At 37.9% G+C, this 27,939-nt stretch overlaps 1 protein-coding gene across 4 annotated transcripts in view; it reads right to left on the bottom strand.

The window, feature by feature from the left end:
• MAP4K3 (mitogen-activated protein kinase kinase kinase kinase 3) overlaps positions 1-27,939 on the bottom strand; it is an 84,408-nt gene that overhangs the window by 8,099 nt on the left and 48,370 nt on the right. For 2 of the 4 annotated variants that reach the window (XM_026846308.1, XM_026846310.1), the window contains 16 exons: positions 26,778-26,836; positions 25,585-25,623; positions 25,230-25,283; positions 21,504-21,546; positions 20,315-20,477; positions 19,209-19,318; positions 17,437-17,478; positions 14,365-14,449; positions 12,259-12,338; positions 9,568-9,628; positions 9,364-9,481; positions 6,711-6,769; positions 4,123-4,226; positions 3,206-3,377; positions 616-684; positions 409-501 (listed from right to left, as the gene is read on the bottom strand). In XM_026846308.1, coding sequence (XP_026702109.1) covers positions 409-501; positions 616-684; positions 3,206-3,377; positions 4,123-4,226; positions 6,711-6,769; positions 9,364-9,481; positions 9,568-9,628; positions 12,259-12,338; positions 14,365-14,449; positions 17,437-17,478; positions 19,209-19,318; positions 20,315-20,477; positions 21,504-21,546; positions 25,230-25,283; positions 25,585-25,623; positions 26,778-26,836 — 1,351 coding nt within the window. The other 2 variants (XM_026846309.1, XM_026846311.1) reach the window with 2 other exon arrangements.

Raw genomic sequence — 27,939 nt, 5'->3', positions numbered from 1 at the left:
TTCACCACCTAGGTTGTCATCCTCTGGACATGTTCTAACAGTTTGATGTCCTTCTTATACTGAGCTGCCCAAAACTGTACACAGTACAGTGCAGTGTAAAGTGGGACAATCACCCTCCCCATCTGCCTAGCTGTGCTGTTTTTGATGCACCACAGGACACAGCTGGCCCTTTAGGCTGCCAGGGCACACCGTTGACTCATCTTCACCTTGCCATCAACACAAACCCCCAGATCTCTTTCTCAGGATTGCTCTCCAGCCTCTCATTCCCCAATTTATACGTATAACCAGGATTACCTTCTGGCAGGTGCAAAACCCAACATTTGCTCTTGTTAAATTCCATACAGTTGGCAATTGCCCAGCTATCTAGTCTATCCAGATATTCAATATTAATGATGAAACGCAACTTACCTATTGATTCAATCTGAAAGTCAAATGTGAGCTCCGATGACAGTTTGCGGCTGGATTTTAACCTGCCTTGGAGATTCACTATTTTTATACAACCTAGACAATAAATACGATATGTCATAAAGAATCTTCAATATATGATCTAATTTGAAGGCAGACAGTATGCATATACATATATATGTATATATTTAGTTGATACTGAAAACTTACAATCCAAACACACCAAAATGGTATCTCTCTCCAGCTGTGTTACATGTACAACACTTGTCTCTGTAGTGTCTATAAAAAAATGACAGTGTTAGTTCATAACATAAATTAGCATGATATTTGAGATGGAAGTTCTAGAGATTGAAACAATTTAATGGGTTAGTGTGTTTTTATCTACTTAAAATAATCATCTTACCAGTGACATTTCTCTTCTCTTAGAGAGGCATGTCCACTTATCCAACATGTTGGCTGTGACAGGAAAACCGAAACTGTAATATTAAAGTATGGACTTAATCCAGCCTTTTCTGAGCCATGTCACAAAAGCAAATTCACATGTACATTGTTCTCCCTTTATTCTCTGTTGGTGTCATTTAATATTGCTGTTGCAAAAACAGGCCGATATATGAGACTGCCCACACTAAACCTGAATGATGTTTCATTGCATTTTATTTCTGCCTTTATTTCTATATCTTGGTAGGGACTTTTGTATCAGTATTTAATTCTTGCTGCTATTTGCAGACTCTCCATTCTCAGATTTCCCAGAAGTAGGGAATTATTTCCTTTTCCAAACTCTTAAAAAAAGGGTTACCTTACTCTCTTCTGGGTTACAGCTGCAGCAGTCTCCATCACAGCAAACGGGGATCTGACCCACAAATGATTAGTGGACACGTCAAATCAAAAGAGAAGTGTAGTTTTGCACCATTTGTTTGTTAAAACCACACAAAAAAGCAGCTCATACTAATTCAGCATTACTGCCAGTGATTCTGTAGGCATTCTTCCATACAGAAAAAAAGAGACACTCAATACATCTGTTAGACATGAGAAATTAGAGCGTATTACCTAAAATATGAAAGCAGCTTTCAGTTAAATAATAAAATCCATGATTCTGTTGAGAAGCAAAAAACTCAAGGATGATGACAGAGGTGTGGTCCTTGAGATGGTCCCTCCAACTCTTTTTTGCAGTTTGTCTTGAAGGTATATATTTATGATCTTAAATTTCTAATGTATGATCTTAACCAAAGGTGGATACAGCCATGATGAAAGCATGCAAAAGAAGGACTGAAGGATATACATCTGTGCAACCATATTATGCAATGTGGAAACATGCACTACACTGGCTGGAGTTAACAGGAGAAGGATGGCAAGGGGAAAAAACCCCTGCAGTAAGTCTCTGCCAGCTAATTTTTTTTAAAACGTTTTTATCAGACATTTTAAAAAAATGTCAAACGTCAAACAATGAAAACTATTATTTGATAGAAGCTATTTGTGACCATATGGTACACTTTCCTCATTTGAAAACCACTGAAAAATCTGTTTCACTGCATTATTGCTCTTCTGCCAGCAGGGGACAGGAATAAACCAATAGAACATGAGGGTTTAGAGTCAAACAAACAGGAGAAAATAACAACATACACAACACATGATTCAAGGAAGCTAAAGAAGTAATTTTGGAAGGCACAATGCAATGTTAAGTTTTCCACATTAATAAAAAAGGAACTGGGAAGGAATTACTGTTCTTGTCTTTACACACTGATGCTGACAATACTGTGAGAAAAATGACAACAGGACATTATGGGTCAAAAAAATTCTCTTCAGCATGTTATTTTATGGACTCTACTGAAGTCACACAGTTACAGAAATATATGTATGAGTTTGCAAATAAAATGCACTTTAATTGGCCATCCACTGATCATTTTGCTTTTTGTAACTATGCTTTAAACTGTGTCAAAATCTGGTACACTTTTCAGGAGCAAGGAAGTCAGCAGGCACCTTTCTAGTAGAAACTGTTGGTCTCCATGAATTCCATGGCTGGACTCACACACATGTACATGCAGCACAGGGCCATGTATAATCCTTCATGGATCAAAAAGGGCTCTATGCCTGGTAATAACAAAGCTATTTACTGCTTCTAAACCTGCAAGCTATGACTGGGGTCAGCTCACCACTGTATCTAGGTTTAGAGGGGAACCCTGCAACTCTAGAATAGTAATTCTTAGCATGTTTACTTCTTAAAGAGAATTTCTACTGTTGCTCAGATGGTGGCCGCCTCATTCATAGCACCATACAAGTGATGGACAGGTACTTGGTTTCCTGCTACCAGGGGACCTAATCCATTTCACTTTCCATAAACATTGGAAGAACAGAAATATGCTCTCTTTCAGCAGAAGGCTGATAACACAATTTCTAAACACACTGCTTTATTGCAAGAGAGCCAAACCACACCTACAGAGAGTGAAAAAAATTACTAAGAGTGGATTCTATTAAAATCTATTAAAGAAAACAGAAGTCATGTTGCCAGGGTAGAACACAAAACAGCACAGTGGATAACATTCAAACACAGCCTGATTTATGAAAATGCAAGAAACTGTAAGTACATCCTCTTCTATACTCAAAAATATCAAGAAATCAAATGAATTCAACAAGTAGAAACATCCAAACAACCAGATACCCCTTTAAATGGAGAACTTAAAATGATCACTTAGTCTTAATGATTTAACCATTAGTTTCCTCAGATAACACTACCTTTCTATTGCTTCAGCAGTACTACAAGAGCAAGAAACATTTAGGAATGCAATTACAACATCACACAAACCTGTTTCTGTAAACCATGAAGAGGCAGAATTTGGGTTGACAGTTTCAAACTTCACCACCTGGTTGAAGTCTCTTCCTCTACTGACACCGACACAAACTAATGGGAATTCCTGCTCGGGGACTACCAGCATTTCAAACAATCTCAATGGACAAGGTACAGGAAAATCTATGTGCTAGATTAAGAAATAAAAATAGATATTAGAAGGGAAACAAGTTTAGTCTGAACTACTATTAGCTATTTAAACTGTATGATAAATTTTATGCCATAAGGTTTTGTAACATTATGTTTAGTACTTCAGATAACAGTAACTGATACATACAAAAAGCCTGAGTTAAGAAGTTTTAGAAAGTCTTCATGCCGATTCATCTGCCTACAGGTGACAAAGAGCGCTATACTCATACTGTTCCTTCAGTATGGAGTCTCTAAGCCTTGTTTCCCAGGCCAGTGAAGTTAGAGCAGCTGCCTCTCTACAAACACAAGTCCACCCTGGCAGCTCCATCTCTTCAGGTGGTGTCAGATAGGGAGATAACAAGCATTTCTGGGCATCTCCCATGTCACAAAGCATCGAAAAAGTGGCCACCTACTCTCTGGTATGGGAGCAAGCCCCCTGTTAACTGATGTTATCACTCCACTCTGCAATGTCTCTGTCAGCCGTTTTTTTACTGTGCAACTAAAAGGCAATGTTCACAGAGAGAGGGGCTTTGTTGTTTAACTGAAGTGCACCACAAAACCAAGAACATTCCTATAAGTATTTTGAGTTAGTTAGTACATATTTAAGTAGCTCTTTTCAGTGTAATTTAACAGAAACCAAGAGAAAAGTCTAATGACTCAAGAAATGGCTAATAATTACTCTCAACAAGTCACTACAAGATAAATAGAACTGAACACAAGAGTATTTCAGCTTACTGTAATATTACCTTGATTAGCATAAATTTTTGCATTGGCTCAACCCATTCTAACAAAACAATGCTGGACTGTAGCGCTCCACAAAGGTACTTGTGCCCTGTGTAGGGATTCCTCACTGCCAAAAAAGAGAGGTAAAGTAGATTAGTGTATTAAGCAAATACAAATTATAAACTATTTCCAACTAAGTAACAGTCCATACACTTTTGGAAAACACCCACCACCACCACTAATTTTTATGTAAGGAAGCTGCTGAAAAGTCAGCATCCACACTATGAAAATGGTGACAGTGAGCATGCTGGAGCAGGGGCTGCCCTTCCACCAGGCATCAACAAATAATAGCTGGTGCCAAGTAAGCCATAATAAGCATGACTCCCATGAGAGCACTGTGGCATCTCTCCAACTCAAAATAAAGTTTATCGTTGTTTCTTTAGACTGGTAGGTGGGATTTACTATTTTAGACACTCTTAAAATTAGCTGACTGCACACACTTTTGAAGTATCTTACTCCACCACATTGGTTTGCCTAAGCTATCTCCAAATCATCATGAGAAGCTGTTAAAAAATGGCTTTTTCTATGACACAGTTACCGAGCAGTTACCAAACAATCCCTGTCATGTAAGAACTGTTCAGGTGCCTTCTAAGCACTGTCACAAGTCTGAAATCCAGGAGCTCTGTATTTCTGAAACACTTCTAGATCAGCAGGGTTTTTTAAAGTGACATCATTTATTTCCACTCAACTGCTCTTTTTCTATTGTTTGTCAGAACTCAAAAATCAGAGAACAATAAAGTTGCAAAACTGAGCACTGTGATATCTGAAGTTTAATTCTACAGTATCAACAAAATTTTACTCCTTAAGCACTTCCAGCATATCCATTAAGAGGAACAAGTGCTACTTTGCAATTTGTACAATTACATCTAAAGACCAGATTTTGAAATGTAGTAAAGTGACTGTGGGCATCAAGCAATTAACAAAACAGTTCAGATAAAGCTTCTACAATCCAGTACTAAGTGAAATAGTCTCATTCATTACTGCCAAGGAAATCCACTAGCAACCGCTTGGCACCTTAAACATCAAAGCTTAATTTCATTAATCCAAGTTCTCACTCACCATCAATCAAAGAAAACTGCAAACTGCAGCACATAACTTGGCATGACCTTTGTTAAGGCTGAACTCAGCAGCAGCAACCACAAAACATGCAACTAGCAACACTTGTAAGGTGAAAAAAACAAGACCAGAAGTTCTGGTCTTTTTCTGCCTCCTGTGGCACTGCTGCTTCCCCCAGGCCAAAGGGATAATTACACTGCCAGCAGGAACAGACACTCAGGTTGCACATAATAGGTAGGGCAGGAGAGGGGAATCTATAATTTCTCCCCTTGGACCTGCCTTTTGCAGCCACCCTTGTTGCCATCACAAATTATCACTTAACCTATCATGCAGGAAGGACTCCAGGCTTATTAGGCTAAGCTATCTCTGAATGCCAGGACAGCAGACGATTACTAATAAATGCCAAGTTCCACGGCACTCTTGTTAAATTCTGTGCCTGTTAGTACACAAACTGTAAGACTACAGAGGAGCACATGACCAGGTTTCTCATTTAATAAAAACAGAGACCTGAAAACATACAAACTTCCAAATTAATTTTCATGTCAGAAAGACAGCCTTTGTCCCTACTCTGTCCATCCACGCCTTCAGGTGTTCCCTTCAGCAGCCATTAACACTCACAGCCTGACTAGATGCCTCAATTAGGGCAAGGCCTGGACATAAACAGTACATACTGGTAACACCCTACCACACCCTAGAGAATTTGTATCCCAGAAAAAGCCAAGTTTTACCGGTAAACTGGACAAAGAAATTATAACAAACATTCGATGTTTTAGCAATACGGAGGAGAATTTTGTGAGGATAAATGACAGATGCTCACTTACCACTGAATCTCTGAAAAATCTGTGTAATACAACTTGTCACGCCATTCATTTGATTATGGAACACCAGGTGAAACATTTCCAGGGACAAGAGTCTGACCCTAAGAAATCATCCATAGGTCTGTTTCCTTTGTTTTTTGTTTTTCCCTTCAGTTGTTTGTTTGAATCTATCTGCCCCATCCCCCTTTTAAAACATGTCTTAATGCAGTGCAGCTTTGACACTTCAATAGCTGGCACTCTGAACACACTATAAAGGCTTCAGAGGCAACACACTCCTCAAAGAACTGGAAATCTGCCTCTCTTTTTATCATCCAATATTGATAACTGGAACTTGTGCTCGAAAATCAGGCTATTTAAACCTGATGGTAACTTCTTTAAGTCACTCCATCCATGGAGATTAGGTTCTTCCCGAGGGCTTGTTGAAATTTGACATGCATTCGCCTCTGCATTTCTTGAGAATTGTCTGAAGACAACAAATAAATATTTAAAGAGAGAACTGGGAAAGTTTTCATTGCTTAAACACAAGGACTAACCTGAACAAGCTCACTGTCTGCAGATACATAGTTTCATAATAATGACGTCTCTTCTCCCTTTACCTCTTAAACCTGACTAAGTAATCTTAATACTGTCACCATTTGTACTGTTTCTTGGCATTTATTCTTCAGATCTTTACTTACCAACACAACACTTCTGACACCATTTAGTGTCAGGAATTTTTGTAGACACTGCAAACTTCCTACAAGATATAAATACAAAATTATTGATCAACTAAAAGAATTTAATTGTTTTTTAGAGAGCTGGTGGTGGGAAAATTATATTTGCCCACCCAAACCCCTAAAACTGTATGTATTTGTATATTTCTTCTCAAATAATATGCCTAGAACATACATGGTGACTACTCTGTAGTTAGCACCGACATGCTGCTCAGTTATGCAGCATTATGAATGCAGTTAAAAGTCAGGAATGGAGAAGAATAGGTGCCTCAATACCTGCAAGCATCATTTACCACTATGTCTTGCTATTATATGTATTTCTACACATGTCTACTGGTACTTCCATGATCATTCTTCTTTGTAATGCTGTCACTTACTGCATCTTGTGTTGGATACTACAGACAACATGAAGGCCACTCTTGTCCCAAGGACATTATAGTTCAAAGACAGGACACGTGGACCCAAGTGGTGTAAGAAAAGATGTTGTACTGGATAGCTTGCTGGGCCAGTCCTTGCAAAATCAACACCTTAAATTTTGCAGAACATTTCACAGGCAGCACAGCATGCTTTTCAAGAGGAGATCTAAAGGAGGACTGCAAGGCAGCTTTGCAAGATCTTTTCTGATGTGCAGGGGACACGCTCTGAGAAATCATGAAAACAATTACTTGAAAATTTATCAGATAAGCGAGGGAAAATGTTGTGATGATAGTGGGAATCAGTGTTTCTACACATACTGTAAGATGACAGACAATATGGATATTGGTCACAGTAGCCTTGACAATAAAAAGAACTAATTCGGCACTGTAGAAAAGATGAGAATAAGTGGAGCAATAGACAGACAGATGCTGCAGTCAAAACTATGAACTGGGAAAATACTTTCACAGCATTTCAAATGAAGCTGTCAGATATGACTGATAATGCAGCAGGACTGAGCAGCATGAAAACTGAGCACTGGTCAAAAATTTTGGTTGGAAGTAGTCATGGAAGGTTTGAAAGTAACTGCTCAAGGACACTCAAGGGAAAGAAACTGGAAAGGAGACTTACCACAGATGTTATTTTCTGCCACTGAGTGTCATCCTACCAAGTATCATAAATTGAGCTTAGACCATTTCACAGATGAATGTACAAACCTCACAAATAACTCAATTCTATTTTGTTTTACATTTTCTTTACCAAAAACTGCTTTTAACGTATCTACATTTTTCATGTAGCACTTATCATCATGGTATCCAGGAACTTGGTGAAGAATAGTTTGTGATCTGGTAGGACAAAAAATTATGGTCTTCTACATACTTCAAATGTACTACTTCTGCCTGGCTAAATATTACTGCCCTTATGCCTTACAGTAAGTGATAAAACAGCAAAATGGATTATATAGATGAATCTCTTCTGCCTTTGAATAACTGGCTTGGCACATGCACATTCAGATTGTGCTGCATTTTTCTTGGGAAGTAACATGTACAGACAAGAAATTTTCTGAGCCCTCTGCAACTTAGGTGAGGTTTCTTTCCTTCCATGCTAAATGTAGTTTGAAAGGTTTTCCTTACATGATTCTTATGATAGTTATGGTTATTAGTCCACTACTGATGCACTCCTCAAGCCAGAATCTCAGGCTAAGTTAATTTGGAAGAGAGGAGCAGAACAGTGGTGGAGGCACACAGAAGACAATTTAAACACAAATGATCTCTTAGGTAAATAGAATTTAGCTTCTAGGAAGAATACAATTTTCAGACAAGTGTTGCACCATTATGTTTGCATATGGCTGAACAAGAAGCCTTTTGAATGCCAGAATTAAATGTTAATAGGCTGTTAATAGAACCAAAGGTAGCAGAGAATCAGGTCTTCTATGATACAATTTCCTAACAGAAAGCCTGTTATATAAGAACCAGTGATTTCCTATGCACTTTAAGAATCAAAGGTTTCTCTGCAAACTAGGTTAGCATTACTACCTTCTCCTCTTGGATTTGAAAAGGCTCCCAAGGCTTGTTTGGCAGCCAGCACTGTACCCAGTCTCTAGAATTTTGTATGTTCTTGTTAGTATATGAAGTGGGAGGGACTGCATGCACAATGGGCTGTAGGCATCTGGGGACAAAAGTACCTTCTACACCGGCCTGCAAAAAATGACTAGCCAATAATGAATGTCAAATCTGTACTCCCATTCTGTTCTTCCCCGCTTTCAAAATAACCCATGAGCCCATTTTCTCTTTGGTAAGAGATTACACATTCCCACTTTTTCAACAGAATGCAAAGATAGTGCCCAGAGTCATTAATGTAAGATCACAATTTCTACTTGCCTGAAATATCACAGGTACAATACTGACCCTCGATTTTGTTTAGTATCATGTACAATCAGGATTTACCATACCCAAAAAGTGCCATGCCCAGAAAGATGTTTCATGACAAGAAGGGAATATGTACCAAACTCCATTTCTCAATAAGAGTATATTCACATCTTGATACATGTGAATTTAGGGTTCTACCCTCTTATTAATGCCCAGATGAGTTATTCATGGCAATTTGTGAACAGAGCTCCACATTAGTTGGCATTCCCGGAGTTTCACATATCCTGAATTCTCTGAATTAAGATATTCTGATATATCTGACATCATGTATTTACCTGGGAAGTATTCGGTCAGGGAGTTTATGTGCTGGAATAGCAACTGGTAGCTTTTGCATTTGTCTTGCATAATCAAAGAGTCCTGGTAGATTATGGGAATAAAGCTGAGAAGCTTTACCTGGAAATCAGAAAACAAAGCCACCCTTCAAATATGAAACCAAACGTTTACCAGCACTACCACTCAAAGACAGCACAGCAACTTACCAGATATTGATAACAAGCAATTGTTCATGACATATAACCACGTACACCTTCGAGGAAATAACTGATAAAGGGAAGGAATAACAAAGAAAGAAAAGCATTCAATCTGATATACACAAAATATGAGCACATTAAGCTGATCAATTAATATCTGCATAGACAACAGGACAAAACTAATACTGACTTGCTCTTTGTAGCAGAAATTAGCTTAAGCATAGTAACTCTTAATTCAGAGTAAGTCTTAGGCACACACACAATATTTAATGTACACATTAACAATTAGAGAATTAGCACATTTTATATTCGGGTCTTCAAGTATACTATAATTAGCCCACAAGACATAATTATAAAGGTCAATCATTTAAAAAAAAAATTTAAAAGCTACCAAACTTTCTCTATCAAGGGAGAAAAGCTTAACAATATCAACTTTGTTTACTAAAGAATGGTCAACAAAACATAGCCATTATAAGGCCTGTACTAGTCCAAATCTCTTGAAACAATAAAAACTGAGGCAGTTGAAGGGACTCTTTCTCTGTGTATGATTACACATTTCACTTAAGTGATCAAGGAATGCAACAAATGCTCAAGGCAGAATGGCTAGTTGTCACATTGCACAATTATTAGAAAGATGGGACTGAAACTAAAAAAAACTAGCCTTAAAGAAAAGACTAAAACAAACATGGTAATTTTTTTCCCCTCTCACATAACTTCTGGAGCTTGTTGCCACACAGGTCATGGAGGTGGAAAGTATCAACAGCGTAAACTAGGAATTAGACATACTCGTGCCCAACAGGTCTATAAATGGACACAAAAAGCAAATAGGCAAGGATCCTCCAACATCCCCGATTTAATGACTGTACTGGAGTCTGAAAAGAAGGGATAGTAGACAGTGGCCAAGATCATGGACATTTCCTACTGCCACTTTAGGAAACAGACTATTGGGGTAGACACACCACACAGGAGAACATTTCTTTTGCTCTTAGAAATAACCAAAACACAACAAATAAAAAACCCCCACAAAAAATCCCCAAAATCCCACTCCTCACTGCTGCTTTATTAGAAAGATCTGAAGAGAGCTGTAAATTAGCTGAAATTTTTTTCTGCCAACGAGCAAGTGATTCATCTTGAAGGTGTGCTAACTCCTGGAAATGTATGTTATTTCTGCTTTGTCCATTAGTAAAGTGGAATGTAGTGAAAAATAACCAAGGATACTACTTTTGCTTTTTCTAGGTCTGATACAGTTCAGTGTAAGTCAATAATTAAGTGGAACACAGACTTTGAAAATGCTATTAAAGCCCTATTGCCTGATATCATAAATAGTGCTTAATAAAAGGTCAGCACAGAGGGTGTGCTTCTATTCCTGAAGTCTTCTCATAACCTAAACACACTGTAAGAAAAACCAATGGTAATATCTAACAGCCAGGCTGTATCCAAATTTGATTGATCTTCTGGAGCTGCCTAAGTATATTGTGACTTAGTAGGCTTGGATCTGAGGATTAGAGAAGAACAGCAATACTTCAGATCTGCAGGTTGATTGACCTGTCACTCATGCCTTCTGTTCCACACACGACTGGCTGTTTTTACAAGCATCTCTTCTCGTCTCTAAGTGGCAATGCACTAGATTGAGTCTCGTCTCACTAGGCAATGCACTACAGAACATGGTGCTTAGAGAAAATAAGGATGGGTAGGTATGAGAACATGAGTTTTGTTACACCTATTCTTCTCCTCACCAACTTAAAAAAAGAAAAAGAAAACTACAGAAGGAAAGCCAATCAAAACCTTCCTTGGTCTACCTGGACTACAAGAATTGTTGTATTAGTGATATTTCTCGGCATAGGTTTTACAACCGCAGTGTAGCAGCTGAGAGGTACCTGAGCTAAGTTTAAACTAGCTAACTCAAGCATCAGTATGATTACGAGTTACATGGAGCTCAGTGCAAGCTAGCTAGGTCTTCTTAACACAACAGACATAGCTATGTCTGGACCCTGATGAGATGAACAAACACCAGTGCCTCCAGCTTACAGTGCGAAGGCTGTCCTTGCAAATTCCTCTACCTTGATGACAGATGCATAGCTCCCTAAACCAGGGAGAAGGCAGGAAAGGAAATAAGCCTCTTAAGAGATTAACAAAAGCTGGAGAAGACACCATACAGAAACGCCTGCAACTGGCATTTCCCCCTCCCCAGTATCCCCTCCAAAAGTTTACTATTTATAAGATTCTGCAAAAACAGTTTTAACTGGGATTCATTAAGCTGAGTCTCATCAGTAAAGATGCTTTTAAGACCAGAAGAACGAAATATAGAGTACAAAGGATCTCCTTGCTTCCCTGTAGGTGAAACACAATGTTTGCTGAAGAATATTCTATCTTGTAACAAAGCTTTAAAATTTTCATCCAAAATGTATCAGGGAAATTCCACACTATTTAACAAATCATTTAACTACAGAACAATGCACTAATGATGAAGTTCAACACATTGATATCTCCTACCTGCAACATGTTTCAGCCTACGAAAAACCTAAATATGACTGAAAGCTATCTGCAGTCATAAACATTTACGGTAATTCTAGGTAATACTTAGCTAGCACCTACATAACTGTAGGAAAGGCAATTTTTACAAGGATTATACAACATTAATCTGAGTGGCTAAAAGCGACAAAGATATATTTTTTCCAAAATATCAAAACAGAAATATACCTGCTCCATTGATGTTTCATGAAGTTCATTGAGGTTCAGTGTGTAAATACCTTCTTCTGCACCAAATATCAAGTACTGATCTGCAAACACAAAGTATCTAGAAATCCTGATCTAAGGAAAGTGTGTTTTATAAGTGTATGCAGGTCTTTACCAAAAGAAGACTTAAAACAATTATACACATTGAAACAAGCCAACCTGTAATAGTTAATAGTGTTTAAAAGCATGGAAAATTGATCTTGCTAAGGAATCTTAAATTTGTGAGTGGAGCCTTTTTAAGACATTAGGAAAGATCAGTCTATTCTTTTGTGACTAATAATGGGAATAAAAACTAGCAGGGATACAACCATAAGTAAGAATACATGTGATTAATTTTGCAATGTATAAATTATCCTACTCAGTCATTTTCATATATGACATGTTCATAGCCTTCTTTTGGAGTACTTCAACAACAGTATTGACTGGAACGTTTTCTCAGACTTTGGGGGTGTCTCACTTCTTAAACATTTAGGCATGTGTACACAACAGAAATCTCATACTGATGGGTCAACTGCAAGACTGACTTCTGTGAATATACTTAAGTTTCTAAGTAGTTTCTTAAAAAAAATATTTTCTTGCTTACTGGCTCAGTAGCATTCCTTTAATCAAAATGTCAAAGTGCAGGCAATGCAAGTACAATGTTACCCACTATCCCTTTCATCAGACTATATAACATAACACTAAAATGTATGCAAAAATAAGGAGAATTGCAGAAACCTGTAGGACCAGATTTTGGGGCAGGGAAAAATAAGTCAACTGAACAATAAAGACATCGATCTCAACTAGGACCCCTGGAAGTCAGATTTTTAAAAATATAGATTAGGGTTGGCATCTTTGGGACTAAAATTTTGAGAAGAGTCTTGAATCCAAACTGAGAAAGTATGGTTTTCTACCTTTGATACATAATTTATTATTTTTAATCAAATCTGAAAACTGTGCCCCATATATCTTATTTAAAAACCAACATTGAACTTCAGACAGCAGTGGCATAATTAAAGAACTTCTTATATGAAGTTTAACATCTTTAGTGACGATCTAGATGAGGGGATCAAGTGCACCCTCAGTAAGTTTGTAGACAACACTAGACAACACCAAGTTGGGTGGGAGTGTTGATCCGCTCGAGGGCAGGGAGGCTCTGCAGAGAGACCTGGACAGGCTGGAGCCATGGGCTGAGGCCAACTGGGGGAGTTTCAATAAGGCCACATGCTGGGTGCTGCCCTTGGGCCACAACAACCCCCAGCAGCGCTACAGGCTTGGGGAGGAGTGGCTGGAGAGCTGCCAGTCAGAGAGGGACCTGGGGGGTAGACTGACAGCTGGCTGAACATGAGCCAGCAGTGTGCCCAGGTGGCCAAGAAGGCCAATGGCATCCTGGCTTGTGTCAGAAATAGCGTGGCCAGCAGGGACAGGGAAGGGATCTTATCCCTGTACTTGGCACTGGTGAGGCTGCACCTTGAATACTGTGTTCAGTTTTGGGCCCCTTACTACAAAAAGGACATTGAATGACTCGAGTGTGGCCAGAGAAGGGCAACAAAGCTGGTGCAGGGTCTGGAGCACACGTTGTACGGGGAGTGGCTGAGGGAACTGGGGGGGGGGTTAGTCTGGAGAAGAGGAGGCTGAGGGGAGACCTCATCGCCGTCTACAACTATCTGAAAGGAGGCTGCAAAGAGCTGGGGATGAGTCTCTTTAACCAAGTTAAAGCGATAGGACAAGAGGGAATGGCCTCAAGTTGTGTCAGGGAAGGTTTAGACTAGATATTAGGAAGTATTTCTTTACAGAACTGGTTGTTAGGCATTGGAATGGGTTGTCCAGGGAGGTGGTGGAATCCCCATCCCTGGAGGGGTTTAAGAGTCAGGTTGACAGTGCTGAGGGATATGGTATATTTGGGAACTGTCAATGTTAGGTTATTGGTTAGACTGGATGATCTTCAAGGTCCAACCTAAACGATTCTGCGATTCTGTGAATAAGCCCATTTTATAATATGTTTATTTTAAAAGAAATAGACTTAGTCATTTAAGTACTCTTGAAATCTGAGGAGAGTACAAAATGGGTAGAATTTATGTAATATACTACCTCTTGTATCTGGATTTATCCATGATGTTGCACAATGGATTTTTAATGGACAGCCATTGAAAACCTTTGAAAAGCAAGCACCCATCTGTAGAAATAAAAACAATTAAAAGTATACATACAGAAAATTAAAACTCACATTTCTAAAAGAATTATTTTTAGTTAAAATAGTAAGAAGAGTTTAAGAGTCATTTCATTTGCCATGTGGAAAATAACCTTATCCAGACAAGTTGACAAAGGAATTTTTTTTTTAAAGCTATTTTTCCTTTATGCACAAGACCATTCTGAACAAACATACCAGAACTTGCGTTTTGGAATTAGCTCTTAAATTAACAGTCTGAGCATATACTTACTACAAAGGTGACAAACCTGAAAAAGGTTCCTGAATTTTCTCACTTTAGAAAAGTTTCAGCAGAGGAACTTTACTCTTGCTGTATTTTACACATTTAAAATAAAAGGTTATGCAACTATCAAAATCTTAGCCTCAGATGCTCTATTAGTTGTTTTGAATTAATTTATTTTTAAAATTGATTGCTTCCCAAAGGAAAACATGTGGTAGAACATCCCACTCCCTGTTCAGTATAACTGTAATAAACTCAGTTTGACTACTGTCTTACATAGTATAATATAATTAATCTATTTTCCTGCTAGTGAAGTGCAAACATTTGTAGGCATTTATAAGAATACTTTGTAAATCTGCCTCAAGATGACAGAAAAGCAAAAGCCAGGGCTGCCTCCTTTGCCCTCAAACATCAACATAACAATTACCCATCCTACTTTGTTAAGGAACAGAGCTGATAGTATTGTAAATGAAAAGGAATGACGCAGTAGTAAACAACAATTAAAGTGAAATGCTACCATTTATCAGATTATGGTCAAACATAAGAACCAGTCATAAGCAAGGGCTGCCATCCTGAATATAAGCAGGTATCACATTTACACAAAGCTATAGAACAGCTATATTTTCACTTTATATTAATACTTTGTGAATTATTATTGATCTATAAACTGATTTAGCCAAATAGCACTTGTCTTAATATTTGAAGAATTTTTTTTGTTAACCTGCTGCCGAATAAGAAAGCCTGCACACATTTCAGTAACTTCTAAACATAGTTTAGTTTAATAAGAACTTAATCATTAACCCTTTAAAATGAAAAGCAGCAGAAATGAGACCTTTCACATCACTACAATGAAGTCTGAGTTTGTCTATATATACTTATGTGAAGGAAGGATCATATTCATTAAAGTAATCAGCAAACATTTAAGACCCCATTGGACAAAGACAAGGGGAAGGACTTCAGCACTGCTAGCACCACTGCAGAAGCCTGAGTACCAAGACAGAGAACTGGCTGCTTGCTAGACAATGAAATGATCCTTCTGTAGGCATAAGAACAGAAGCAATAAAAGATATATGAGAGTCAGGAACATAAGAAGATACTGATACAGTGACCTCAAGGTACTGACAGCTTCAGTGTTGTCAAATTCCTTGGCAGAAAGGAGTCTGAAGGAGGGATGATATAAAGAAAAACAATGAAGAGATTTTTGGGGTGGTTTTATGGAAGCCTCTTCCCAAGCACGTAGGGCACTGAAAGACACTCAATAGGTAACACTTGAAGCACTGATCTCCTGGAATACTGGTGTTTCTGCTGCTGCTGTGTAACCAGCTATGCAGCTTTCCTTGACCCTTTCCAAGCACTGAAGAGAGATGCTGCACCAAGGAGGGAAGCTGTGCTCCCTACTAAGACCTAGTTGAGCTCTCTAGTGATATTGGATAAGAAAGGAGGAGATGGAAATCAGAAGAGACTGATCACTCTCCTCTGGCCATTCTCAGCCTTGATCTTCAGGAAGCCTGCAGAGCCAAGAGGCTGCTGCAAATACCTTGGAAGGTTAAATGGAGCTTGACAGTATTATCTCTAAATACCAAAGAAATCTCAAGAATACAGCTAAGAATCAGATAAATTACTAAACTGAGTTGCTACTGGGGAAAAAAAAAAACATAAAAATAAAATAAAAGGTTGAAGCAAGGCTGTTTGATCTGACCATTGCCATGGAGGCATTTAAGTCTTGGGGGAATTTCAGCAGGCAGGATCCCTCACTGGTAGGATCTAACAGATGTCCCTGTACTGCAAGCCATCTAAAATAGCAGGGAAAAACACACTACCAGACTGGGTTATTAAGAAAGTTGAACAAAATCTCTAAAGTCACAGGCAACTAGGAGTGCCTGGAGTGCTTCCAAATTTCAGTCATCCACTAGTTTAAACTACGCACTCCTAGCCATGCATTTAATTTTAATACTTAGTTTATTAAAACAGGATTCACCTCAATAAATGATGCTAAACATAACAGGAATTCAGAGATCTGGAACAATCCTGCACTTACACATCCTTGTAGCAATTCTATTTTCTTATCTAAAGATGAGAAACATCTGGCTTAGAAATAATGCAGCAAAAAGGTTAGTTTAAAAATCAGATTAAACCCCCACTTGGTGCACAGCACAACTACAATGCATGCTCCAACACATGAGGAGGAGAGCAGTGAGGGTAGTAACAAATTGTCAAGAAGGAAACACTGGCTCTTCTGATCACAGTGCTGGCTAGAAGCACACTGACAAGTCCACACAGATATTGCAATGAAATTCCAGTTTGCTTTATGCAGAGACGTCTGTAACAGTTATATCCAGGCATAAGGCATCTATAAAACCTATCTTCAGAAGTTTTGAAATGTAGAACTGCAAAGTATAAAAACTTTGAGCTAGTTGCAGTTCCTGATAGGTATCAGCTCCTCAGATCAGTAAGTACCTTCAGTACGCTGAAAGAACTTCTGTGACTTTAGTCACAGAACTCTCATTCACTTTTAACGAAGCAAGCAAACAAAAACCTTCCAAAATTTACTTCAAGAGCACAAAATTAAGGGCTATTTCTGAAATACCATACCTGTGGCTTAACACTTCTAAGAGATACTGGGTTTTTGTAAATTTTTAAAAAAATACTACAAACATCAAAAAAATGTACTCAGTTTTAGTAAGAAAACATGTCTTGCTTCCAGCATGTATTTGTATAGCTCAGTAATACTCACGTGTACTTTAGGTGTGGGAGGAAGGCCATTACTAATTGGTTTCTAGAAAATAGAAGTTAAAAAGTATGTTTACACTTACACGCACACATATGCATGAACATACATATTCCCTCCCCACACCATAGCATAACCAAAATACAAGTCTAAAAAACTTTTGTTAGAATGCTGTTAAAAGCACTTGACAACTATTTGAGAATAAATATACTAGGAGAAAATAAAAAGTTAATACTTACATAGGAAGTGTTTTGTAATACAATAAATGTTATATATTTCCACACTACATTAAATAGAAGCCACTAGGCATCTGCTTGGACACTCCGCTGTGCCCAGTGACATATGTAGTAGATCTGAAAGTCATGGCTGAGCTTTGGCTACAGTCCCATTTTTAAGCATGAGGTTAGGTTAGAGACCTCCCTTCCAACCAACACTTCTATAATTCTGTATGAGTTTGCTAACCATGGGTCTCTAGTGACGACACACCACAACCTACCAGTATAATTTTCTTTCATTTAAGCCTCTACTATGATTCTCTAGTATCTCCTCACTGAATATCTGCATAGTCTATTGTGAAACATTTTCACATAACAATGATGCCTGAAAGAATGCTACATCCAGCAGTACAGAGTTTAAACAATGCTGCAGCAACTGCTCAATATTACAAGGAGCATTAAACTATCAATCAACATTAGATCCACTTTACTGTGTCAGTATCAATTTCTCCTAGTAACAACATGTTTCTGAAGACATGTATTTTACAGGTTACACAGGAAAAACTTCAATCACACAATTTCAAATGCCAAGTTCAAAGCAGTTCGGGAAGTCATACTTTCCTACGTATTTCCAGTATTCCTTAAAACAAAACTATATACAGTATTTCTGCTCTATTTCCTCTTCACTTCTCTCAAAAAAGTGACATTTACAATCTCATCCTTAGAAGCAGCCCCCATAGAGTGCAGTTTCATGTTACATTTACTCTGATCTAACTACAGGTATCCCACATTCCCACGTTCACTTTTGCATCACAGTAATAGTGACCACTCTGGAAGCTGTTTGCTGCTTTGATAAAAAAACTCACTTACAGGAGGAGAAAGGGATGCAGGAATATTCCCTTTCACCAGCTCATGGCTGGATCAGATTACATGCAGTGTAAAACATTTTCTCCATGACTGCAAATTCATATCAGTATGTGTAGCTTAAGTCTGACAGGATACCCAAGCTGCTAAACCCTGAAACCCAGAGCTCCAGAGGCCAGCAGGCAAACAGCTTAGAGATCGGCATGATCAGTCTCCGTATTTCCATCTTTTTTTCTTCTGAACAGCAAAAAGTCAGTATGCCTATATCTGGGACAGAAGGACTCATTTGGGAATAGCCCTGATTCAAGCTCTTTTTCCAGGGCCAGCCAAATCCTCTAGCAAGCCATCAGGTGGCAGCATATTCCTTAATGCCCTTATTTGCTTAGTCACATTGCTCAGTACAACACGTTACAGCCCTCTCGCAGGATCTCGTTCTCACTTGTCTCTCAAGTATGTGAATACAAGCAATAAATCTTCTATATCCATGATTATGTTAGCTTCTAATGAAAATTAAATACCAACTCAAATTTCAGCTGAAGACTGTTAGACAAACTTAGCAAAACTGTGCTTTGATTCAAAGTAAGCAAAGATGCCATCCAGCATAATTTCTATACTAAAGAGTGTGCCCACTCCTTTTCATTATGCATGTACAACAGTTGAGAAAACTTAAAAATAACACCTAGAAGCTTAAATACCTACCAGTATTTCCTTCTTTTCTTTCCTTGGAAAATTAGTGTCTCTAGCTTCATTTTGCTGATGTGGAGATCCCTCTCTTTCACCATTTAATTGTACAGAAGTGACTCCATTACCTAGAAAGATTTGTATTTAAAAATGTATTCTTCTCCCTTGAACAGCAGTCTAGCCTAAAAAAAATTCTGAAGGGCCAAAATTTCCATTTATGTCAGAAAACATTCCAATACCCTACTTTATTTCTAAAGCATACATGTTCCTACATGTGCACATATAACCATCTATAGAGCCATATTCAAACTCAGTCCACGGCTTTTGCTAATTAATATAACAAATCTAATACGGGCATATAAAGAGATGAAGTCACGGTTATGAGGAAAAATGTATTTAACATATCTAAAGAAAAACTTGGCTATAGCTAACACTTCAATTATCAACTCTTTATAAGTAGCTTTAAGACCTTTCTTAGCACTGGATGCTTAAGCGCTACAAATCAAATCTGTAACACATCAGCTGCAGTACTAAATATGTAGCAAGGAAGAGCTAGCAAGTTACCAATTAAGAGTCAGACATTAAGCTTGCTTAAAACAAGTCAGTCTAGAACAACTCTCAAAGCATCAGACCTTAACAAAATCATAGAATGAACAGCCTGAGCAAACAGTAAATAAACACAATTACCTGCTATACTACCCAACCCAGGTCATTACATATAAAAGCAAACTTTGAAAGCAAAACTCTATTCTTGACATGTCAAATGACAACAACAGTTGACACACAGTACCAGAATCTGAAACCTACATACAGGAAAACTTTTTTATTCCCTGTGACAGTCCTGATACACTACAGTATAAGCCTGTTTAGAAATGCAACTGTGTCACCAATGGCATCAGCAGGAATTGTGTCAGCGACTTTACTAGAAGGTACATTTGACCCTCATAAGAGTTTAAGCATGCTTTCTTCATGCACTTTGGCTTTCAAGCACTTCCTGTAACTTGTCCACCACAGAAAAACTACCTTAGTGTGTTTTAATGTGCGCAGAAGTGAGGATGTAGAAATAAAATCACATTAGATTATTTAAGAAATATTTGTATACTTCTTGGTGTCACTCTTATTACCTAAAGCATTAGATTTCTGTGGAGGTAACCGAGGAGGTGGCGGTCTGGGTGGAACGTGAGACGCAGATTTTGCTGGACTCCCTGGTGTTGGGCATCTCTTGATTGTTGCTTGATTATCATTTTCAGAACAATGAGTTTCTTGGGAGATAAAGATGGATTTAGGCTGAAAGAGTAATAATAAAAACATAACTTAAAAAGATTCAAAGTATCCTCCATTCTACTTCTCAGTAAGAAAGAAACATGATATGCAATATTTGGATCTTGTAATTTTCTTAAATCAATTGATAAAGCAACATATTCTGCCATGCAAATTTGTTTCAAAAAACAAACCAGAAGGATATACATATCAATAAGGAAAAGTTTATTACTGACAAAGGAGACATTCAAAATCATTATACTGAAGACATGCATTAAACCATTATTTGGCATGTGGAAATGTCACTGTTTATGACTACAGACAACCACACCAAGACATTTAAGTAGAAACTAGGGAACATTCAACAATAGCGTCAGAATTTTGTGTAAAGAATCCCAAATAGGGAATGCAACCACAAAGGGCGACATTGTTAAGACACTGGCTGCACTAAATCTGCTTGTAAAATCCTTCTCAGTTATTCAAAGATAGTCTGTGCAGGAGAGCAAATAATGAAACCTGCACATTTTGCCTGGGGAACTGACAGTCAGACACACAAAAAAAGCAATTTTTTTTTTCTTTTTGCTTATATTAAGGTAACTTCACTGGGAAAAGATTCACTTACTTTTCCCAGTGGCTGCATGCAAAACCTAATCTGATCCAGACAGGCCTCAAGATCACCATTCAGACATCAGAAGTTAGCAAGCAGATACTTTATTTGGCAGTTCTTAATTAAAAATTATTTGTGGCACAATTTAACTACCCAATTTATTCCTTCTGAAGTATTAGAAGTGAAATTAGTCAGAAACAGCACTTTCACAGTTACAAATACCCTATAGTGCAAGAGTTTGTGCAGATTTGCAATTAAAGGCTTAATTAAACTTATATTTAGGTCAACCCCCTGGATATACCTCTGACTTAAAACTTGATTCAAGTTTTCAAGTCGTGGCTCAAGTAAGAGAACCATCTGTATAGTCATTTAGACTCTTCTACATTTATTTATTTATTTATTTAAAGTGCCCTTTTATTCTGGGCAACAAAATTCCCCTCACTTACCTTTGGTGGTAAAGGAGGTGGCACTTTAGGTTTCATTGTGGCACTACAAAGAAAAGAAACAGACTGTTATTCAGTGTAGCTCTTTGAACCTCGTACTGCAGTGTTCAAGAGGATACAGGATTTTATAAATGCCATATGAATAAACACCACTACCTTGTCAACAGCACTATTATATCCAAGTAACTATCATGAATATTTTAAAGCATTTATAGTTATTGCTGTGCACACCATAGATTTTATCCAAAAATTCAATTATCACAGAACCTCTCCAGAGAGCACAAAGTGACATGAACTGATTTCCTGAAGATGCACATACTTGTGCAGGAAAAAATGTAGGGAGATGCAGAGTAGGTCTGGTATTTACTCTGTTGAGAGAAGAAAGATTTAGGGTATCAGTGAGCTTCCTAAAGGGCCATCTGTAGCTATACAGGGCAAAGGGAAGTTAGAAGAAAACTGATGAATACCATTCCTTGAAATATCTACCACTGACTTCTTCAGAACAGCCTTACACCTGAAAGTGAAACCCATCTGCAATCGACAGCCAGCCTACTGTCTGGGTTGTTCTGGTTTTTTTTCTTCCGTGAGTTTCTTTTCTCACAGAAATCTTGGGAAAGAGAGCTTTTTAACACAAGAACAACAGCTTAGCTCAACAGTACAAGGTATCAGCAGGAAACAAGAAAGCTGAAGCATGAGGAGCATTCTTCCTCTGATGGTTCTGTGTTTTAAAGAATATGCTGCATTTAAAAAAAAATCCTAAATTTATGTTTTTAGAAAATCTTACACTGTCCTGTTTCCCAATATTTTTGAAGAGAAAATGGTTTCCATTAAATAAATCAGGAAGACAGGAAGAAAGCTGTGAAAACTTGACATTCTTGCACAATATCTTCCCTGTTTTTAAATTATGTTCCAAAGTTTGGTGGAAAAAATCAAGTAGTATGATATCTGTTTACTGGTTTACAACTTGTCTGCTTTGCTTCACTCTTTTCAAGAGTTTCTGTCCTGGCATCTTATAACCTGCTTTTATTTGAGAGAGGCTGGAAGGGGACTTCTGAGAATGGGTTACTCTGTGCTGTGCAGTTCAGTGGCTATGGTGGTGGAAATTATCTCCTTTTTATAACATGGGACCAAGCTTATGTCCTCAGTCATGTGTGTCCAAGCTCCATTTGTACTTTCTTTCATATTCTTCCCTGCATCTCATGCAGCTATCACAGCCAGTTATTGGTCAGCCAAATGTAAAAAAATAAAATAGCCAACAACTTGACATAAATGTGACAGATTGTGCTGGTTTCAACAGCAAGGTTTATGTGCAGTTTGTCACTGCTGATTGCACAGGGCAGTTGCCACGGTAATTTCTGCTTTCCCAGCTTCCATTACCAGGAAGTTTAAGCATCATCAGCTGTGCTGCACAGAAGAGAGAGAGAAATCTCAAAACAATCAGAATTATTAAACAATGAGAGATAATTTTACATTGTTCTCTGAAGCATGTGGATTCTCTGCTGATATGAGTCACCCAGCTTCAGAGTCACGCAGTAGCATCAGTTTGGACTGGAAGGTATACAGCTGCTTCATTGTTTTTGTTCTCAATCTGAAGGGAGAAGTGACTGGTGTCACATGTGCTCTTCAACTGCAGCTCCATCTCAGAGGACAGAAATCAAACAAAAGCCTTGAATCTTCAGTGGGCTCCAGAGAAAGATATCCAAGACTGAGCTAATGAACCAACATCTTGCATCAGAGCTTTGGGCTCAAGCAAATACCAAGAGGAAAGGCACAGATGCGGAATCTGTCTGATCCAAGGTTGAGGCATTCAAGGCTTACCCACATGCTTACAGAAAATTGTCAGGCCCTCTCTGTAGGGCAAGAGTACCTAGGATAAAATACAGGATGAAGCAAAAAACACCAGGGCATTTTTGGAAAAGCACTGGTGACTGTCCTTAGGGTCAGACAAATTGGAACCTCTCCAGAAGCTATCAGATTCTTTCTTGTTTAACCTGAAAAAGAAAATCCACAGAAACGTAACAGTGACAAAACCAGCTAAAGCCAGTGCTGTTTGAAAGTTCTGATGGAGCTCACGCAAGGAACAAGGATCTCAAAGCACTGGACAAAGAAATCAGTGCAAGCACTTCAAGACAGCAGGGAACCAAGGTTCTGAGCCCTGCAACATTACTGAAGTTGATGATACTGGCTGCAAACAGAGGAAGAAATGGAGGGGTTGGGGAAAGAAACATTAAGCAAAAATGGACAGAGCACTGTACACAAAAAACATCCAGAGATTAGTACGGATGGAGGAACCAAGCTGAGCTGGTTTGCAGCAGTGCAGATATTCAGAGCATCTTTGCTGAAGGCCATCAGAGTGGAGCTGGCAGTTATGGAGCTATAAGGGACCACTACATCCTACAGTGCAGGAAGCCCGAGTCATTACCAAGGTCTATCCAGATATGAGCAAAGTGAGTTCTCATCTTGGTCCTAATGCAGGGGAGCAAATCAATGAATAGCATTATCAACCTCTTTCGCTCAAAGACAAAAGAACTTCGTATTATTGATGAATTGCATAATCAATCATGCATTTAAACAAACACTTAAAAATGAAACATGAAGAATTTCTTAAGGAATTAGCAAGGGAATAAAGCCTGCTGAAAACTGGCTAAAAGCAGTTTTTCTTCTATAAATATCACTCGTGTTGAACAGCAATCATATCTGTGTTTTGAGATGCTCATCATTAAACAATGCAATTTTAATGTACTTGTCATCCAGCTGACATCAGACACTATCAGTAACTCTACCCTTCTTGAAGAGGGCTGTCCCACATGCTCAGTACAGTGATAAAAACCACTGCCTTTGTCATAAAAGAAGAGCAGTAAGATAACTCAAGGAAAAAAAAACAACAAACCAGAGATATTTTGTTCTTTGTAAGGGATAGATGACAACAATAGCTAACAGATGTTTTACAGGTTTCTGGTATGAAGCAGCAGGTTTCAAAATTATCCATTAACAGAAAGTAAACACAAATTCTATCTCAATGGCATCTTTCTTTTTGGTCTTTACATCAGATTTATTTAGGAATGTAGAATTCCAAATACTGACTGTGCTTTTAAAATTTTTTCATCTCCCACCTGTCAATCAGAAAGAGCCCAATAATACTTAAACCAGTGGAAATTAGTATGAGCATAGTTAAACACATGCCTATTGATACTGCCTTTGCAGTCACATAATCGTGTTCTCTCTGTGGTAAGGGATGCTGCTCTGTTCTAAAAAATCACACTCCCATACAAGCATCCTCCTAGCTGAGAATGTGGACAGAACAAACTCAGTCATCTAGAGAAGACAGTCAAGTATATATTTTATGTATTTTTAATGAGATTTATTTTAATATACAGTCATCAGTTCTAAAGAAGACACCAGGACCAGGGTCAGATGAATTACTGGCTCAATGTAACTACACCAAGATTTTGTTCATTAATGGAAGATAAAAGGACAACTGTATCAACCAAGGAACAAGATTTTTTTTACCCCTAATTTATCACAGGTTTATCTGCAGAGTAAGAAAGCTTCTGGTGATGTAATCTATGTAACAATGTTAAATGCCTATCTTTAAAATTGCTATAGAAGAAAAAGAATCCTCAGCTATTAGAGAACATGATTAAACTTTAAATAAAAAAAAAATAATCTATTCAAAAATCAGTTTATATATATATATATATTTTATTTTTACAAGAAGAAAGGACTTACTGCTTAGCGTCATCGTCTGCATCATCATCATCTTCTAAATGTGCCACATGTCCCCTAAGAAAATGAACAAGATACTATTGCTGAGTAAGTTGTACTAAAATGACTTTGGCTACTGTGAAAAATTCTGAGCTCAAGGGCTACTCCCTCTCTTACAGAATTTTACTGTCTCTTAGCTTCTTATCATCATTATTATTATTATTTAAAGCACAGCTGCAATCCAGACAGCTAAGCCTTTCCCATATCCTCTCAGCAAGTACAGGGACAAATATGAACTAGTTGTGACAGACATAAGAAAACAATGCACAAATTACTTTGAAACACACAAGAGGGGAAAAAACAAAAAGAACAGAATTACCGCTGATGCAGTTCTTCTTCTACTGATTTTAAGAGACTCCTTCAGCATTAAATAAGAATAAGAACACAGTTTAATTGTGACACAAAACTTAATTATCAAAAGTCAGGGCAAATGCTTCTATGATTCTACCAGTAAATAATCCAAAGTATATTATTTCAACTGACTTTTCGAACATACAGCCACATACAATTGAACTTAGCCTTATTTTTTTTTTTTTAATACACAACACATTCATATGTGATTATTTATGTACTGCTATTAAATGCAGTAATCCTTGTTCCTTGTATGGTAAAACAAGGACTGTCTTAAATTGATTCAATTTAAGACAAACCCACACCATCCAAGAAAATAATAAAAAAATAAAAAAATCAGACTGACAAGAGGATTAAACTACTATTGGAATAAATTCATTCTTTCCTAGTTAATTTGTGTAACATTCTGAACGTCTTCATTTTTGTGTCCTCTGTCTGAAAACAGACAGGGAGAAATAGCAGGCAAAACACAGGAATAAGACACAAAAAGATTTTGGAGAAAATCAGTATCTGTATTTTTCAAACTAAAAGATTGCCTAAAAATATCATGTTCTATGCTTAGATTTTCTGCATTTGTAAAACATGATTTAATTTAGCAAAGCAAAGCTAGGCATCTTAATTCTGACATGCATAAATATTATTAAGAAATTGGGTGAAAAGGAATAATTTAATGGAAAACTTTCATATGATTAGTACAACAATATTAATAAGTGTATGAACATGAAGTCAAAGGACTCTGCTGAGACAGGTAACTTAAGGCATTCATAATTGAGTGCTCCTAGTGCCCTACAGCATGAAGAAGGGCATAAAGCAATGTCAAAGAGCAGCACTGGTAGTTCCTAGATGGGGTAAAATTGTGCTCTACCGGACCTATCATGCAGAACCATTTTATTAACAGGCAGACCAAGATAACTGCTCTTAAAAGGAAGCTTACAGCCTCATAGAGACAATATGGTTAACATAGCCTCAAATACTGAAGAGTGCTGCAATTCTATATAATTAGAAATCTATTTTAGAAATAAATAGTGATTTTGGAACTGTAACCGATATAAACAATCTTGAAATTTTACTACATCTGTTTCAGCTAATGTGTTTAACACACATTTGTGGTTTTTATACTAAAACAGTCTTGAATGAAAGAAAATGCTGTTGCTTACTCACTTATTTGCACCCAAGAAGTAACCATACTGAGGACCATGACCATATTCTAGTTGTAGATCCTACAAACAGATAAAACAGAACCAATCTTTAACACCAGCATGTGAGCATCAAATACATGCCCTGTGTCATGATGCTGTTATCAAGTGGGTTTTTGCCACACTTGAGCTACCAAACAAGCTCATTCCTCTGGCCTTCCTGACCCCTAACACCACTCTCAGGCCCACTGCACCCAAAAATCTCCTGTCAGTTTGCTGCATCTCTAATTCCTTTTAAAACTCTGACCATAGCTCCTTCTCTGGACACACAGATCCTTTGCTCAAATAAAGTTGGCTGCAGAAAAGGAAACAAGACAACAACAAAAATATTAAGTAAAAAAAACCCCACAAAACAACAAAAAACCTCCGCCAAAACCCGACTTGTGATCTACCAGACACTGGAGAAAAACCAGACATCCCCCAGTGGCATGGTGTAATATGCATTTCAGATGGGGAGTAGTTCTGGCAGACAGTCTAAAAAGCCTTTAGCACATGGGGACATTAAAGAAATAAGCAAAAGGGATACTAAAAGTGCTTTTATAGATCTGGTTATAGCAATGCGTATTTTAACAATAACTATATATGTTCTCATGCATATTTTAATATCACCTTTTGTACCAAAAAGAAAAATACAGTACCAACAGCAAAGTCAAGCACTCAAGCAATCATGGAGCAAGGGCTACTTAAAGAACTGGCAATAGGTGTCCAACACTATTATTCAATAGACACCATATGGAATATGAATTTAATGCATTAATGGGAATACAAGGACCATACTGAAGCACCATCAAATCTGCACCTACCAGGAGGATAATGCTATAATTGCAGGGTATTTTTTTTCTTCAGGTGAATCACAACAGAAAAAATCGGAGCATAAATTTGCATGCAAATTACCAAGTGTATTCGCCAGGACAAATGAGGTATCAATCACCTAAGTTAGTGATAAATGGAGCTATGTTGCTCCTTTCCAGGAAACATTTTAAAGGTTTCCCAGCATCTGTCAAACGGGCCTCTTTCAGCTACAACCCCTATGTCCTGGTTCAACTAGGATAGGGTTAAGTTTCCCCAGCAGAGAGAGACGGGGAAGGGATCTCCAGCCGGGTTATTCATACCATGCTGATGTGTAG

The sequence above is a fragment of the Athene cunicularia genome (assembly GCF_003259725.1).
Source record: "Athene cunicularia isolate RWA chromosome 3 unlocalized genomic scaffold, athCun1 chr3_part1, whole genome shotgun sequence".
Taxonomy (NCBI): domain Eukaryota; kingdom Metazoa; phylum Chordata; class Aves; order Strigiformes; family Strigidae; genus Athene; species Athene cunicularia.
This window is presented reverse-complemented; position numbering and strand designations above follow the sequence as displayed.